Source organism: Rhinatrema bivittatum, chromosome 6 (assembly GCF_901001135.1).
Source record: "Rhinatrema bivittatum chromosome 6, aRhiBiv1.1, whole genome shotgun sequence".
NCBI lineage: Eukaryota > Metazoa > Chordata > Amphibia > Gymnophiona > Rhinatrematidae > Rhinatrema > Rhinatrema bivittatum.
This window is the reverse complement of record NC_042620.1, coordinates 286,387,893-286,400,846: the sequence shown is the minus strand read 5'-3', so window position 1 is coordinate 286,400,846 and position 12,954 is coordinate 286,387,893. Positions and strand designations below refer to the sequence as shown.

Below are 12,954 nucleotides of genomic sequence, written 5' to 3'. Positions count from 1 at the left end.
TCATGCAGATCGATTCAACTGATCAAGTTCACGATCTTGGAATTTTAATTGATCAAGAATTTAAAATGAAAACTGACATAAAGCAAAAAATAAGGGATAGTTATTTTAAGCTGCATACTTTAAAATGTCTTAAGCCATTGTTAGATTTTAATTATTTCAGAACCGTCTTACAAACTCTGGGGCAGATTTTCAAAGGGGTACGCGTGTAAGATTCGCGCATACCCCCCAAAAACCTGCCCCAAGCTCCCCCTGCATGTGTTGAATAGGCTCGGCGGCACACGCGCAAGCCCCGGGGCTTTGCTAGGGGGGGCGTGTCGGGGGGCGGCATGATTTTCGGGGGCATTCCGGGGGGCATGTCAGGGGCATAGTGCTGGCCCGGGGGCATTCCGGGGGCGTGGCCGAGGCCTCCGGACCAGTCCCCAGGTCAGGTGATGGCGTGCCAGCAGCCCACCAGCGCACGCGAGTTACACCTGCCTTAGGCAGGCGTAACTTTTCAAACAAAGGTGGGGGGTTTAGATAGGGCTGGGGAGGTGGGTTAGGTAGGGGAAGGGAAGGGAAGGTGTGGGGGGGTGGAAGGAAAGTTCCCTCCGAGGCCAATCCGATTTCGGAGCGGCCTCGGAGGGAACGGAGGCAGGCTGCGCGGCTCGGCGCGCGCAGGCTGCCGATTTTGCGCAGCCTTGCGCGCCGACCCCGAATTTTAAAAGGTACCTCTATTGTTGGACCCCCTTCTATGGAACTCCATCCCGCAGGAATTACGACTAGAAGCTGACATCAAATTATTTAAAAAGGGGATTAAAACTTGGCTTTTTAAACAAGCCTACCAAGAGCTGTTAGCATAATTATCTTACACTTCTGATTTAATACCAAGGTAATGTATATTTTTATTTTTATTATACTATCTCTACCCTAACTATACTACCTCTCTCAAGGGTAGATTTCATAAACTTGCGCACACGCGTACTTTTGTTTGCGCACCAGGCGCGAACAAGAGTACGTGGGATTTCAATAGATACACGCGTAGCCGCGCATATCCATTAAAATCCGGGGTCGGCGCGCGCAAGGCTGCCCAAAATCGGCGGCCTGCGCACGCCAAGCTGCGTAGCCTGCCTCCATTCTGCCTCCCCCCACCTTCCCCTACCTAACCCACCCACCCCCGGCCCTATCTAAACCCCCCCACCTCTGTTGCGAAAGTTACGCCTGCTCGAGGCAGGCGTAACTTTGCACGCGCCGGGCCGGCTGCCGAGCGCCATGTTCCGTTCTGGGGGCTGGTCTGGAGGCCACAGCCATGCCCCCAGAACGCCCTCCGGCCGAAACCACGCCCGCAGAGCCACCCCCGGATGACGCGCGGATTGCGACATGCACACCCCAGGAAAGCCCCGGGACTTACGCGTGTCCCGGGGCTTTGCACGTGCTGGAAGCCTATGCAACATAGGCTTGGCGCACGCAGGGGGTGTTTGGGCCAGGTTTTCGGGGGTACGCGCAGATCTTACACACGTACCCCTTTGAAAATCTGGCCCTAAGTGTTTAAATTTTGATTATTTAGCAAACTATTTAGTTTGCTATGTTAATTATATTATGAAATAATGTATTTACTTCTTTCTTCTTTGGAAATGCAAATTTATTTGTTTATTTATTTATTTATTTTTAACTTTTATATACCGACATTCTTGCATTAAATGCAAATCATGCCGGTTTACAGTGAAACAGTCCTACATCAACTGAATGGCTATATTGAAGAAAATAGCATATTACATCCAAATCAACATGATTTCCATAAGGGACACAGTACTGAGTCCCTTCTTCTTTCATCTTTCAACACAATAATCAGAGGTTTTGACTCTAACACAGATTACATTCTCATACTTCTCGACATCTCTTCAGCCTTTGATATTCTGGATCATAATATTCTCTGTTCCAGTCTTCAAAATATCGGCATTAAAGGCAAAGTTCTTCAATGGTTCAAGTCTTTTCTGTCCTAAAGACCACAACAAATCAACTTTGGTCATCATCATTCAAACTGGTATTTCACTGATTCCAGAGTTCCTCAAGGCTCTGCCCTTTCTGCAACTTTATTCAATATATATCTGTTACCGCTATCCACTTTCTATCCGGCCTCAATCTTAACTTCAAAATATACGCCAATGATATACAATTTATCTTACCTTATAATAAGTCCTGGAGTCATACATTTTCATTAGCCTCTTTATATTTGAAAGCAATAAACCCTTGGCTATCACATAATCGCCTTACATTGAATACCGCAAAAACTGAAATAATACATTTATCCACTATTCCAAACTCCTTCTGCACCCCTCCTCTGGAACTCATTTTTGAAAATTGTTCTATTCCCATACGTACGCACACTCACAATTTAGGTCTAACCATATCTCAACCGTTACAAAAGCTTCATTTTATAAAATCCACCTACTCAAAAACTCAAACCCCTCCTTTCCCAAACGATTTTCGCTCCATTGTCCAATCTCTTGTTCTGACCAGTCTAGATTACTGTAACTCCCTTTCAGGCCGATAGCCAAGCCGCACATTTTACTTTCAGAAATTAGCGCCTACCCAAAGGTAGGCGTTAATTTCTCCGTGCACCGGGAAAGTGCACAGAAAAGCAGTAAAAACTGCTTTTCTGTACACCCTCCGACTTAATATCATGGCAATATTAAGTCGGAGGTCCCGAAAGTTACAAAAAGTTTCTGAACCCATGGCTGTCAGCGGGTGTGAGAACCAACGCCGGCAAAATTGAGTGTCGGCTGTCAAATCCGCTGACAGCCGCCGCTCCTGTCCAAAAAGAGGCACTAGGGACGCGCTAGTGTCCCTAGCGCCTCTTTTTACCGCCGGCCCTAATTTGAATACTGAATCGCGCACTTTTACTGTATTGGCCCGAAAATTTGGGCCTTCCAGATTATATTCTTAAACCACTCCAACTGAAACAAAACTGTGCTGCCCGACTATTAACTAATACTCCTCGCAAAGAACATATTAGCCCAGTCCTGAAACAGTTACATTGGTTACCTATCTGCCAACTTATCCAATATAAAATCTTAATGATTATCCACAACCTTCAACACAATACAGCATCCATCTGGTTATGCTCATTTTACGTTTCTATCAACCTCCACGCAACTTACACTCAGCAGATACAAATTACTTACAAGTCCCAACTGTAAAAACTGCTAGATTAGATCTTACCCGCAAACGTGCCTTCTCAGTTGCAGGCCCGATACTTTGGAACTCGTTACCCAACTTCATTCATCAATTCACCACAAAAAATGAATTAAAAAATGCTGTAAAATCCTATTTACACTAGTCTTCCCTGATTCTCATAAATGAGTTCCTTTCACATCAGTCACAAGAAAACAAACTTATCCCCTCTTGTCTTTTATTCTGTCCCCACAATACTCATTGACTGTGTTTACTTATTGTGTTTTTATTTGTAAGTCTGCTTATTTTTAGTTTTATTTTGCTGATTATATATGTATTTTAACTGTAAACCACTTAGATCTCCATTCTTGTTTGTATAGGCAATATAGAAAACTTTTAAATAAATAAAATAAATAAATATTTGGATTATAATACCCTTTTGTGGCATGAATTATGTAGAGGAAAACAGAGAAGCCTGGCTGGCAGAGCATGCAGATGGGAGCATCGTGAAAGTCTCGAAAGAACCTCATCTGATCCAGGAACACTCCGACTACAGGAGATCCATGGACCAGAAGTTTGCAGAGATGAAGCTGGAAAGAAAGGTGTATAAACATGCTGTGGTGTATCACTTATGCAGTGGGAAGCAAATGCCTCGCTCCATAAACTGCTTGCTTCCTAATGGATTCACAACCAAGAAGCCCAGCCCGGATCATTATGATCCTGCCAAACCAGGCAGGAGGGTGAAGAAGATACACTCTTGATTGCCCTGTAGGGAAGGGTGAAGATATGCATTGCCCTCACTGTTCCTGCAGAAGGGCTCCAAGATATTTTTGCTATATGTTGTGTGTTTGCTTTTTTCAGCTCCAGTTCCAGTTCCAGTGATCTGGGTAGGCTGAAGTTCAGTTCAATAAAACTGTTAGCTTTCCCTCTTGGTGTTGCGGGAGCGGTCCCGATTCAGAGGAGAATGTGTGCCCTTGGACCATGGCATGACCCCAGAGGACTCTGGGGGAGCGTCTAGGTAGGCAAGATGTGTCCGAGCATGAGCGGACAGGTGGAAGACCAGGAGCCCTGACATCTGCCGAACCCGAACGCACTAGAAGAGGCCCAACAACACAATGCTGGTCTCTGGGGTAGCCCTATGGCCACTCGATCGCCCTTTCGGATCTGCCGCCTGGAAATGGCAGGTGCGACAGGATGGACAGAGGTCAAGGACAGACGATGGCACTGGAACAAGTACAAGATGTAGACACTTGGAGACTTGGACGAGGTGAAGACACTTGGATGCTTGGATGAGGCGAAGACACTTGGACAGTAGGACGAGGCGAAGGACACTAGGATGAGGCAAAGGCAGGGCTGAGGCTCAGGATGCGGAGAAGATCTGGGTGGTTCTCATAGCAGGATCCAGCCGGAATAGAGGCTTCAGTGACCCGGTGTGGCTGACGCCCAGGTTGGTCATCTGGAAGCAGAATCCACTGGGGGAGGCTAGGGCTAGACCCGGAACCAGGAACATCCGAAGCGAAGAGCAGGAAGGAACTAGGACTTCTGGAGAAGGGACATCTGAGGCCAGGAACATCAGGAACATCTGAAGACAGGATGGACAAGGACGAGGATCCAACGAGAGACCAGGAACCACAAATGAAGACAAGGGAATTCCCACGAAGAACAGTGTGCCTTGAAGAAGCTAGAATTGATGAGGAGTCCAGGAGCAGACTGGCTCCTTGTGAAGGCGCTGAAGGACTGGTGAAGGGCCCTTTTATAAGGCTGAAGAGGAGACGCCCGGATGAAGTCATCAGGTGGGGCCGCGGGGCTTTTCCCACTGTGGGCCCTTTAAATAGATAGGAGAGGCGCGGCCGCGTGCCTAGAGGGAGGCAGGACCAGGGACAGCGGCGGCGGCTCTGCCCGCCGCGAAGATCAAGCAGGAGTGGCACTGGGCCGTGAAGCCAGGTCCCGGTGTCGGCGGCTCCATGCCACAAAGGTGCCAGCGTTGATGGCGGCCTTCGGGCTGCATGGAAGCATGGCAGTGGCAGTCCTGCCCATCGCACGGAGAGAGGACAGTGGTGGTGACCCGCCACACGGGAGAACGTTGCGGTGGCTGGCCCGCTGCAGAGCAGGAAAAGCAGCGGCACTAGGCCGCGAGGAAGGTAAGAGGCTGCTCATGGCTAGGCCCACAAGCAGCATCACAACACTTGGGAGGGTGAACTGGTGTCCACAGGAAACTTCATCTAAGCAAATGGCATAACTTAGAGGCTCGAAGAACGAAGCTCCTTCATGTTCAGAATTATGGACAGGTTTGTTGCCCTAATGGGAAGGTATTTGCTTAAATTCCTATTAAATAGTGGGGAAGTTTGCCAATTAATTCTGTTTAATGGAATGACAAAACTGTACCTTGTTTTGAGTTATATTAACTGTTATTAAAAAAAAAAAAAAAAAGCAAAACCCTTCTAGAAAAAAATATAAAATTCAACTAAAAATGAATAAAAAGTAGTGTTCGTGATTTTTTTATATATATAATTAATTGCTTAACTGCTTTCTTTTCCTTTTCAGGTCAGAGTTTAGTCCATAAGACTCCAGGACCTAACAATAACTTATTTTTCCTTTGCAGCTTACATCAACTGCAGTGGTGTGCTATTGTGGCCTGTGTCCCTATTAAAAGTAAAATTCCTTTCACAGGATATGTGTGAGGAAGTCGATATGGTGCTTAAAGGAGTAGAAGGAGAACCCTTCTTTATGGAGGTCTAATTCAGAAATTATTTCAGGAATGAAAGATGTTTGGTATTTCTCACTAGAATTTCCTGTCTAGAAGGTATTTTTGTATTGTTCTCTTGTTGTTCCATGCTGAAGGTGTAGGGTGTCTTCTTGGACAAGACTGGAGCCATCCTTAGTCCTGGGGTGCTTTGCAGCCTTTCAGTGGAAGGGGAATTAAGGCCCATTGTTCCCCACTTTCTGGGTGGAAGAGGCTAGTGTACCTAAAATTCTGAGTTTCTCCAGGGACCTCATTTTGGAAGAATGTATTGGATATTTTTCTAATTATGTTGGTTCCCACTATCATACAGAGGATAAATGTTTAGTTTTGTAATCATGGTGCTTCCTGTTGCCATACTTAAGAATCAATATGGTTGTGTGGATGATGACCTACGGGATGGCGTTCTTCCCACTGGAGAACAATTGGAGGTCTTGGTATATGTTGTGATGTAATGTATAAATGTTAAATGTGTTGCAGCAAGACCTAATGTCTCAAATCTCCGCTGGATAATAGATTCCCTTGGTGAGTGCACCTCCAAGTGCTGAGATTGGGTATGGACATTACTTACTCTGGATGTTAAAATGTTTGAACTTACTCAAAATGTGTTGTGATATGTCCACATTTGACACTTTTTTTTTTTTTTGGGGGGGGGGGGAGATAATGAGGCATCCCTACGGGTTGGCAGTAATACCACATGTCAGTTCCTCCACTAGGGCAGCTTGAGTAGGTGAACCTTGCCTATAAGTAGGGGCTAGAACATAGTATGTATGGTAGTTGAAATGAAATTTTGAAGAGGGAAGATTCCTCTTTTAGTTTTGTTTTAGAGTGAGGCCTACCCCCTCGATAAGTTACTATTTTTTGGGCTATTCCTTTCTGTGTACTCCATGCCAGATTGAATATCCCTCAATTTAGAGAAAAAATACTTTTTTCAAGATTTTTGACTTCTTTGTGAATTGTTTTGCTGAGTTTGCAGCTTGGCACCCCTGGTGAAGGCTATGCCCCAGATCCAGAGGCCAGGTCACTGAAGATTTGCCAGTAACCTTCTAGAACAGAGAAGAGCTGCCATGACAGTGTTATCCCAGAATGTTTTGGACATTTTAGGAAAAAAATCATTCTCTTTTTGTTGAGAGGAGGTATTTTGGTCACCTCTCCTCTCATTTGGAGATTGGGCAGTGTACCTGATCTTTGCCAGTCAAAACCTTTCCTTCTGAGAGGTCCCATAAAACAAGAAAGGAGAAAGAAGAGCAGATCCGGATCTTCCCTTTGGGAAACAGGTCCAGGCTGTGAACCTTTTCAGATCAACTGGTGGACTCAGGTAGGCCTGTATATTTCTAAAGGGGACTCTGTGCAGAACAGAATTAACCCAGAGAATGGGCCTCTCATACTCTCGGTTCAGGAGAGTTAGAAATCTCCCAGGATCCTGAGTCACTGGCACATACACAGAGAAAAAAGGACACTCATCTGTAAATGTATTTATTTCACATGGACTGTGATTATCTTTGAAGAAATCAGTAAACGTTTATTATTTGAACACCCAGACCTGTGTCCTTTTTCATCTGTCTCAGCTAAGCACTTTCACATCACCCTTTCATCCAAGCTGCACACTGCTAAAGGAAAACATTTCACCGCCCAGGCCAGAAACACTAATTTCCCCCCCTACAGAAAGGACTCATTCCTGGGGTCACAAGAAGGAGGGAATAGTTGGCAAAGGAAGACAGTCCCAATTTATAACTTCTTTTCTTGTGTTCCCTGGAAATCACACCACTTTCAAGAAAAGTTACAGGAAGGATGGAAGAGAAAGCAATGAAGGAGGTGTTAGGAGGAGAGGAGTGTGTGCATATAGAAACATAGAAATGATGGCAGAAGAAGACCAAACGGCCCATCCAGTCTGCCCAGCAAGCTATGCACTTTTTTTTTTCCTCTTGTTACGCTTGGCTCTTAGTACCTTTTAGTTCTATTTCCCTTCCACCCCACCATTAATGTAGAGAGCAATGTTGGAACTGCATCTAATTGAATATGTAGCTTAGTTAGGGGTAGTAACCGACTCAATAAGCAAGCTACACCCACGCTTTTGTTTACTCGACTATGCAATTCAGTCCTTGTTGGTTGTTGTCTATATATAGATCCTCTTTTCTACATTGCCCCTGAAGCAGAATGTTGCGGTCCCGGGTCGGCCCCGGGAGCGCCGCCTACCTCGCCGGGCATCCGGGCCCGCTCTGACCTCCCCGGGCCTCCGGGGACTCTTGCCGCCGCTCCCCCGCCGCTGGCGCGCCTCGCCCCGGCCTGTACCTCCTTCAGCCGCCACGCTACCGCTCCGGCGGAGCAGCCGGCGTCTCGCCGCGGCTGGCTCCGCCCCCTAGGCGCTTGCCCGCGTCCCGGCTGCAAATTTAAAGGGCCAAGCGCGGGGGAACTTGGTTCCTCCCTCGGGTGACGTCAGAGGCTGCAGGGCTACTTAAGCCCTGCAGTTCCTGCTCTCAGGGCCTTGCAACGAGGTTCCCAGGTGTTACTGTCTCCAGTTGCTGCGTTCCTGTGTCGTCTGATCTCCGCTTGGCTTTTGACCTTGGATTGGCTTCTGGTTTCCTCCGGCTCCTGACCCTGGACTGGCTTACGGCGACTCTCTGGCTTTCGACTCTGGACTGGCTTACGGTGACTCTCTGGCTTTCGACCCCGGTCTGGCGTACGGTGATCCCTTGGCTCCTGGCTCTGGACTGGCAAGCGACGATTCTCTGGCGCTCGACTTGGACTCCATCTGACTCGGCCCCCGCGGGCCCTCCTAAGTCCCAGCGTCCCGGCTGCAAATTTAAAGGGCCAAGCGCGGGGGAACTTGGTTCCTCCCTCGGGTGACGTCAGAGGCTGCAGGGCTACTTAAGCCCTGCAGTTCCTGCTCTCAGGGCCTTGCAACGAGGTTCCCAGGTGTTCCTGTCTCCAGTTGCTGCGTTCCTGTGTCGTCTGATCTCCGCTTGGCTTTTGACCTTGGATTGGCTTCTGGTTTCCTCCGGCTCCTGACCCTGGACTGGCTTACGGCGACTCTCTGGCTTTCGACTCTGGACTGGCTTACGGTGACTCTCTGGCTTTCGACCCCGGTCTGGTGTACGGTGATCCCTTGGCTCCTGGCTCTGGACTGGCAAGCGACGATTCTCTGGCGCTCGACTTGGACTCCGTCTGACTCAGCCCCCGCGGGCCCTCCTAAGTCCCAGTGGCCGGGTTCCTACGGGCTCCTCCTGGGGGGACTCCGGCTTCCAGGGTGAATCTCCTAAGTCCCAGCGGCCGGACTCCTACGAGCTCCTCTCGGAGGAGGATCGGCTTCCAGGGCGAAGATCTTCACACCACCGCACCAGTTCCACCATCCCCTTCTTCCTTGCCAAAGCCCTTGGAAGCATAGGGCTCTTCGTGGTACCCTCCGCCAGCCATCCTCGGGCCTGCATCCGCCGCCTCCCGGTCGGAACCACTGCTGCGAACCCTGACTGCAGCTCTTCCATCGGTTCCAATCGGCCCAAGGGTCCACGAAGTCAACAGATTGCAAGGCCATGGACCCGGCGGACCTTGCTGGACTCAAGGCCATTCCGGGCATAGCCCAGAAGCTACAGCAGCAGCAGATCTGCCTCGACACCTTGATGTCGACTGTTCAACGCCTGGTGGATCGCGTGGAGGGGGCTTCCGCAGCCGCCTCTGTGGCATCTTCGTCTCAGGCCAGTATGGGTTCCACCGCTCCTGTACAGATGCCTGCACCAGCCCGGTACTCAGGAGATCCGAAGTCGTGCCGAGGATTTCTCAATCAATGCTATATCCGTTTTGACCTGCTGCCCGCGCAATTTCCTACGGATCGAGTCAAGACGACGTATATCATTTCCCTCCTTGATGGAAAACCTTTGGCCTGGGCTTCGTCCCTCTGGGAGCGTCAGGACTTCCGACTGAACAACCTAGTGCAGTTTGTCAAGTCTTTTCGGAGAGTCTTTGATGAACCGTCTCGCGCCTCCACAGCCGCCTCGGAACTGCTCCAGCTGAGACAGGGGAACCGGCCTCTGGAAGAATACGCGATGGAGTTCCAGACCCTTGCCTCTGAGCTGGCCTGGGGTGAAGACAGTCTGCATGGAATTTTCCTGGAAGGACTTTCACCACGGCTCCAGGACGAACTTGCGGCTCGGGACCTTCCTGACGATCTTCAAGATTTGATTGAGCTGGCCGGGCGAGTCGATCGACGCATCCAGCGTCGCTTCCATGAGCGAAGACCCACGCCGGGACAGACCAGTCGCAGGACCACTCCGCCTCGTACCCGACCTTCCCCGCCTGCTGCCGCGACCGCCTCGGCAGAGGAGCCCATGCAATTGGGAAGGGGTGTCTTCTGAAGAGCGGAGACGCCGTCGCACCCAAGGAATGTGTCTCTACTGCGGGGGCAAGGGACATTTCCTGGCCCGCTGTACCGAGCGTCCGGGAAACGCCCGAACCTAGAGTCTAGCGGGGAGTTGACTCTAGGCAATATTTCACCCAACTCCCCATGTACCGTACCGGTACGACTTTGTCTGCCTGAGGGAGGATTTGACACCTTAGCCCTGCTAGACTCTGGGTCCGGGGGGAATTTTATCCTCCAAGAACTGGTGCAGCAGCTCCAGCTCGAGGTCCTGCCTCAGGAACCGCCCGTGCGTGTCTCTTCTATCCAGGGGATTCCACTTCCGGGTACCATTGCTACTCGCACAAGTCCTTTGAAGCTTCAGGTCGGAGCCCTGCATAGGGAGGAGATATCCTTTCTCATTCTTGAAAAGTCTATCCACCCAGTTGTCCTGGGTCTACCCTGGCTCAGGGAACACTCGCCAGTGATCGATTGGGCCTCGCTTCAGATTACGTCCTGGGGTTCGGCGTGTTTCCATCGTTGCCTTCCCGCTCGTCCTTTGCAAACGCTACCTCTCCTCACGACCCCCTTGACGGTTCCACCACAGTATCACGACTTCAGGGACGTCTTTTCCAAGGAGAAAGCCGAATTACTCCCGGAGCACCGACCCTTTGATTGCGCTATCAATCTGCTGCCAGGGACCACTCCACCCCGTGGGAGGGTCTACCCACTGTCTCTGCCAGAGACTCAGGCTATGTCGGCCTATGTAAAGGAGAACTTGGAACGGGGTTTCATCAGACCATCTAACTCCCAGCTGGGGCTGGGTTCTTTTTTGTAGGGAAGAAGGACGGGTCCCTTCGCCCCTGTATCGATTACCGGGGTCTGAACCAAATCACTCGTCGTGACCGCTACCCGTTGCCCTTGATTCCGGAGCTCCTGGATCGTCTGCAAGGGGCCCGAGTGTTCACCAAGCTGGACCTCAGAGGGGCGTACAATCTCGTACGGATCCGCCCGGGAGATGAGTGGAAGACCACCTTTAACACCAGGGACGGTCACTACGAGTACCTTGTCATGCCATTTGGCCTCTGTAACGCCCCGGCGGTGTTCCAAAATCTGATGAACGAGGTCCTTCATGACCTCTTATATACCTCGGTCATTGTGTATCTGGACGATGTCTTGATATATTCCCAAGACCTAGCGACGCACCGTCAACACGTACGTCAAGTTCTGCTGAAACTACGGGAGAACCGGTTGTATGCCAAACTGGAGAAGTGCCAATTTGAACAAGAATCACTGCCTTTCCTGGGCTACATCGTCTCCTCTACTGGCTTCCGCATGGACCCGGATAAAGTAACCGCCATCAAGAACTGGCCGCAACCCTTGGGAGTGAAAGCGATCCAGCGCTTTTTAGGCTTCGCCAATTTCTACCGCCAGTTTATTCCGCACTACTCCAGCCTGGTGGCTCCCCTGACAGCCCTCACTCGTAAGGGTGCGGATGCGCGAAGGTGGCCTCCCACCGCTGTACAGGCCTTCCAGGATCTCAAGGAGGCCTTTCTGCAGGACACTTGTCTCCGCCATCCTGATCCTCAGCGCCAGTTCATTATAGAGGTGGATGCTTCAAACATAGCGGTGGGGGCTGTGCTGCTCCAGACCGCCAAGAATGGCAAGTCCTGGCCATGCTCTTACTTCTCCCGCAAGTTTTCGCCTGCCGAGAGAAATTACGGCATTGGCGACAAAGAACTGCTGGCCATTAAGTTAGCCTTCGAGGAGTGGCGCCAGTGGCTGGAGGGAGCTCAGCATCCAATCATAGTTTACACTGACCACAAAAATCTGGAATACCTGTCCCGCGCCCAGAGGCTCAATCCCCGGCAGGCACGCTGGTCTCTTTTTTTTAGTCGATTCGACTTCTCTCTTCATTACCGACCCGCGGCCAAGAACATTAGGGCTGATGCCCTCTCTCGCGCCACGGAAGTTGAGGATGGTTTGGAAGCTCCCCAATACATTTTGGACCCGGCCAAGGTTCAACTGGTGGCCACAGACCTAGGACCAGCTGGGAAGACGGTAGTTCCAGCTCGTTCGAGAAGGAGGGTCCTAGCGTGGGCGCACGACTCTCTGACGGCTGGTCACCCAGGTATTGCCCGGACTCTAGAGCTTCTAACAGAGTTCTATTGGTGGCCACGGGTCAAGGAAGATGTCCGGCACTACGTCCAATCGTGTCCCACGTGTGCACAGCAGAAACCACTACTGGGCCGTCCCTGGGGCCTGCTCCAGCCGCTTCCTATTCCCACAGAACCATGGTCACACATTTCCACAGATTTCATCGTGGAACTGCCTCCGTCAGAGGGTAAAACCGTAATTTGGGTCACGGTTGACCGGTTTTCAAAAATAGCCCACTTTGTGCCTCTTGCCAAGCTGCCCACGGCTCCAGAACTGGCCGACCTATTCGTCCATCATATTTTTCGATTACACGGACTGCCCTCGCACATTACCTCGGACCGGGGGCCCCAATTCACAGCCAAATACTGGAGGGCACTGTGTAGGAAATTCGGGATACAATTGGATTTCACCACAGCATTTCACCCTCAGAGCAACGGACAAGTGGAACGGACTAACCGCACCCTGAAAACCTTCCTTCGAGCCTTTGTTGGAGACCTCCAAGACAATTGGGTCTCTCTCATACCATGGGCTGAGTTTTCTTATAATCGCCACAAACACTCCGCTACATTACAACCTC

General features: G+C 50.2%; 1 protein-coding gene across 1 annotated transcript in view; it reads left to right on the top strand.

Annotated features, from left to right (window-relative positions):
- Positions 1–12,954, top strand: part of LOC115094716 — a 134,763-nt gene that overhangs the window by 30,588 nt on the left and 91,221 nt on the right. The window contains exon 5 of the mRNA XM_029607971.1: positions 9,451–10,079. Coding sequence (XP_029463831.1) covers positions 9,451–10,079 — 629 coding nt within the window. The remainder of the gene's footprint in view (positions 1–9,450; positions 10,080–12,954) is intronic.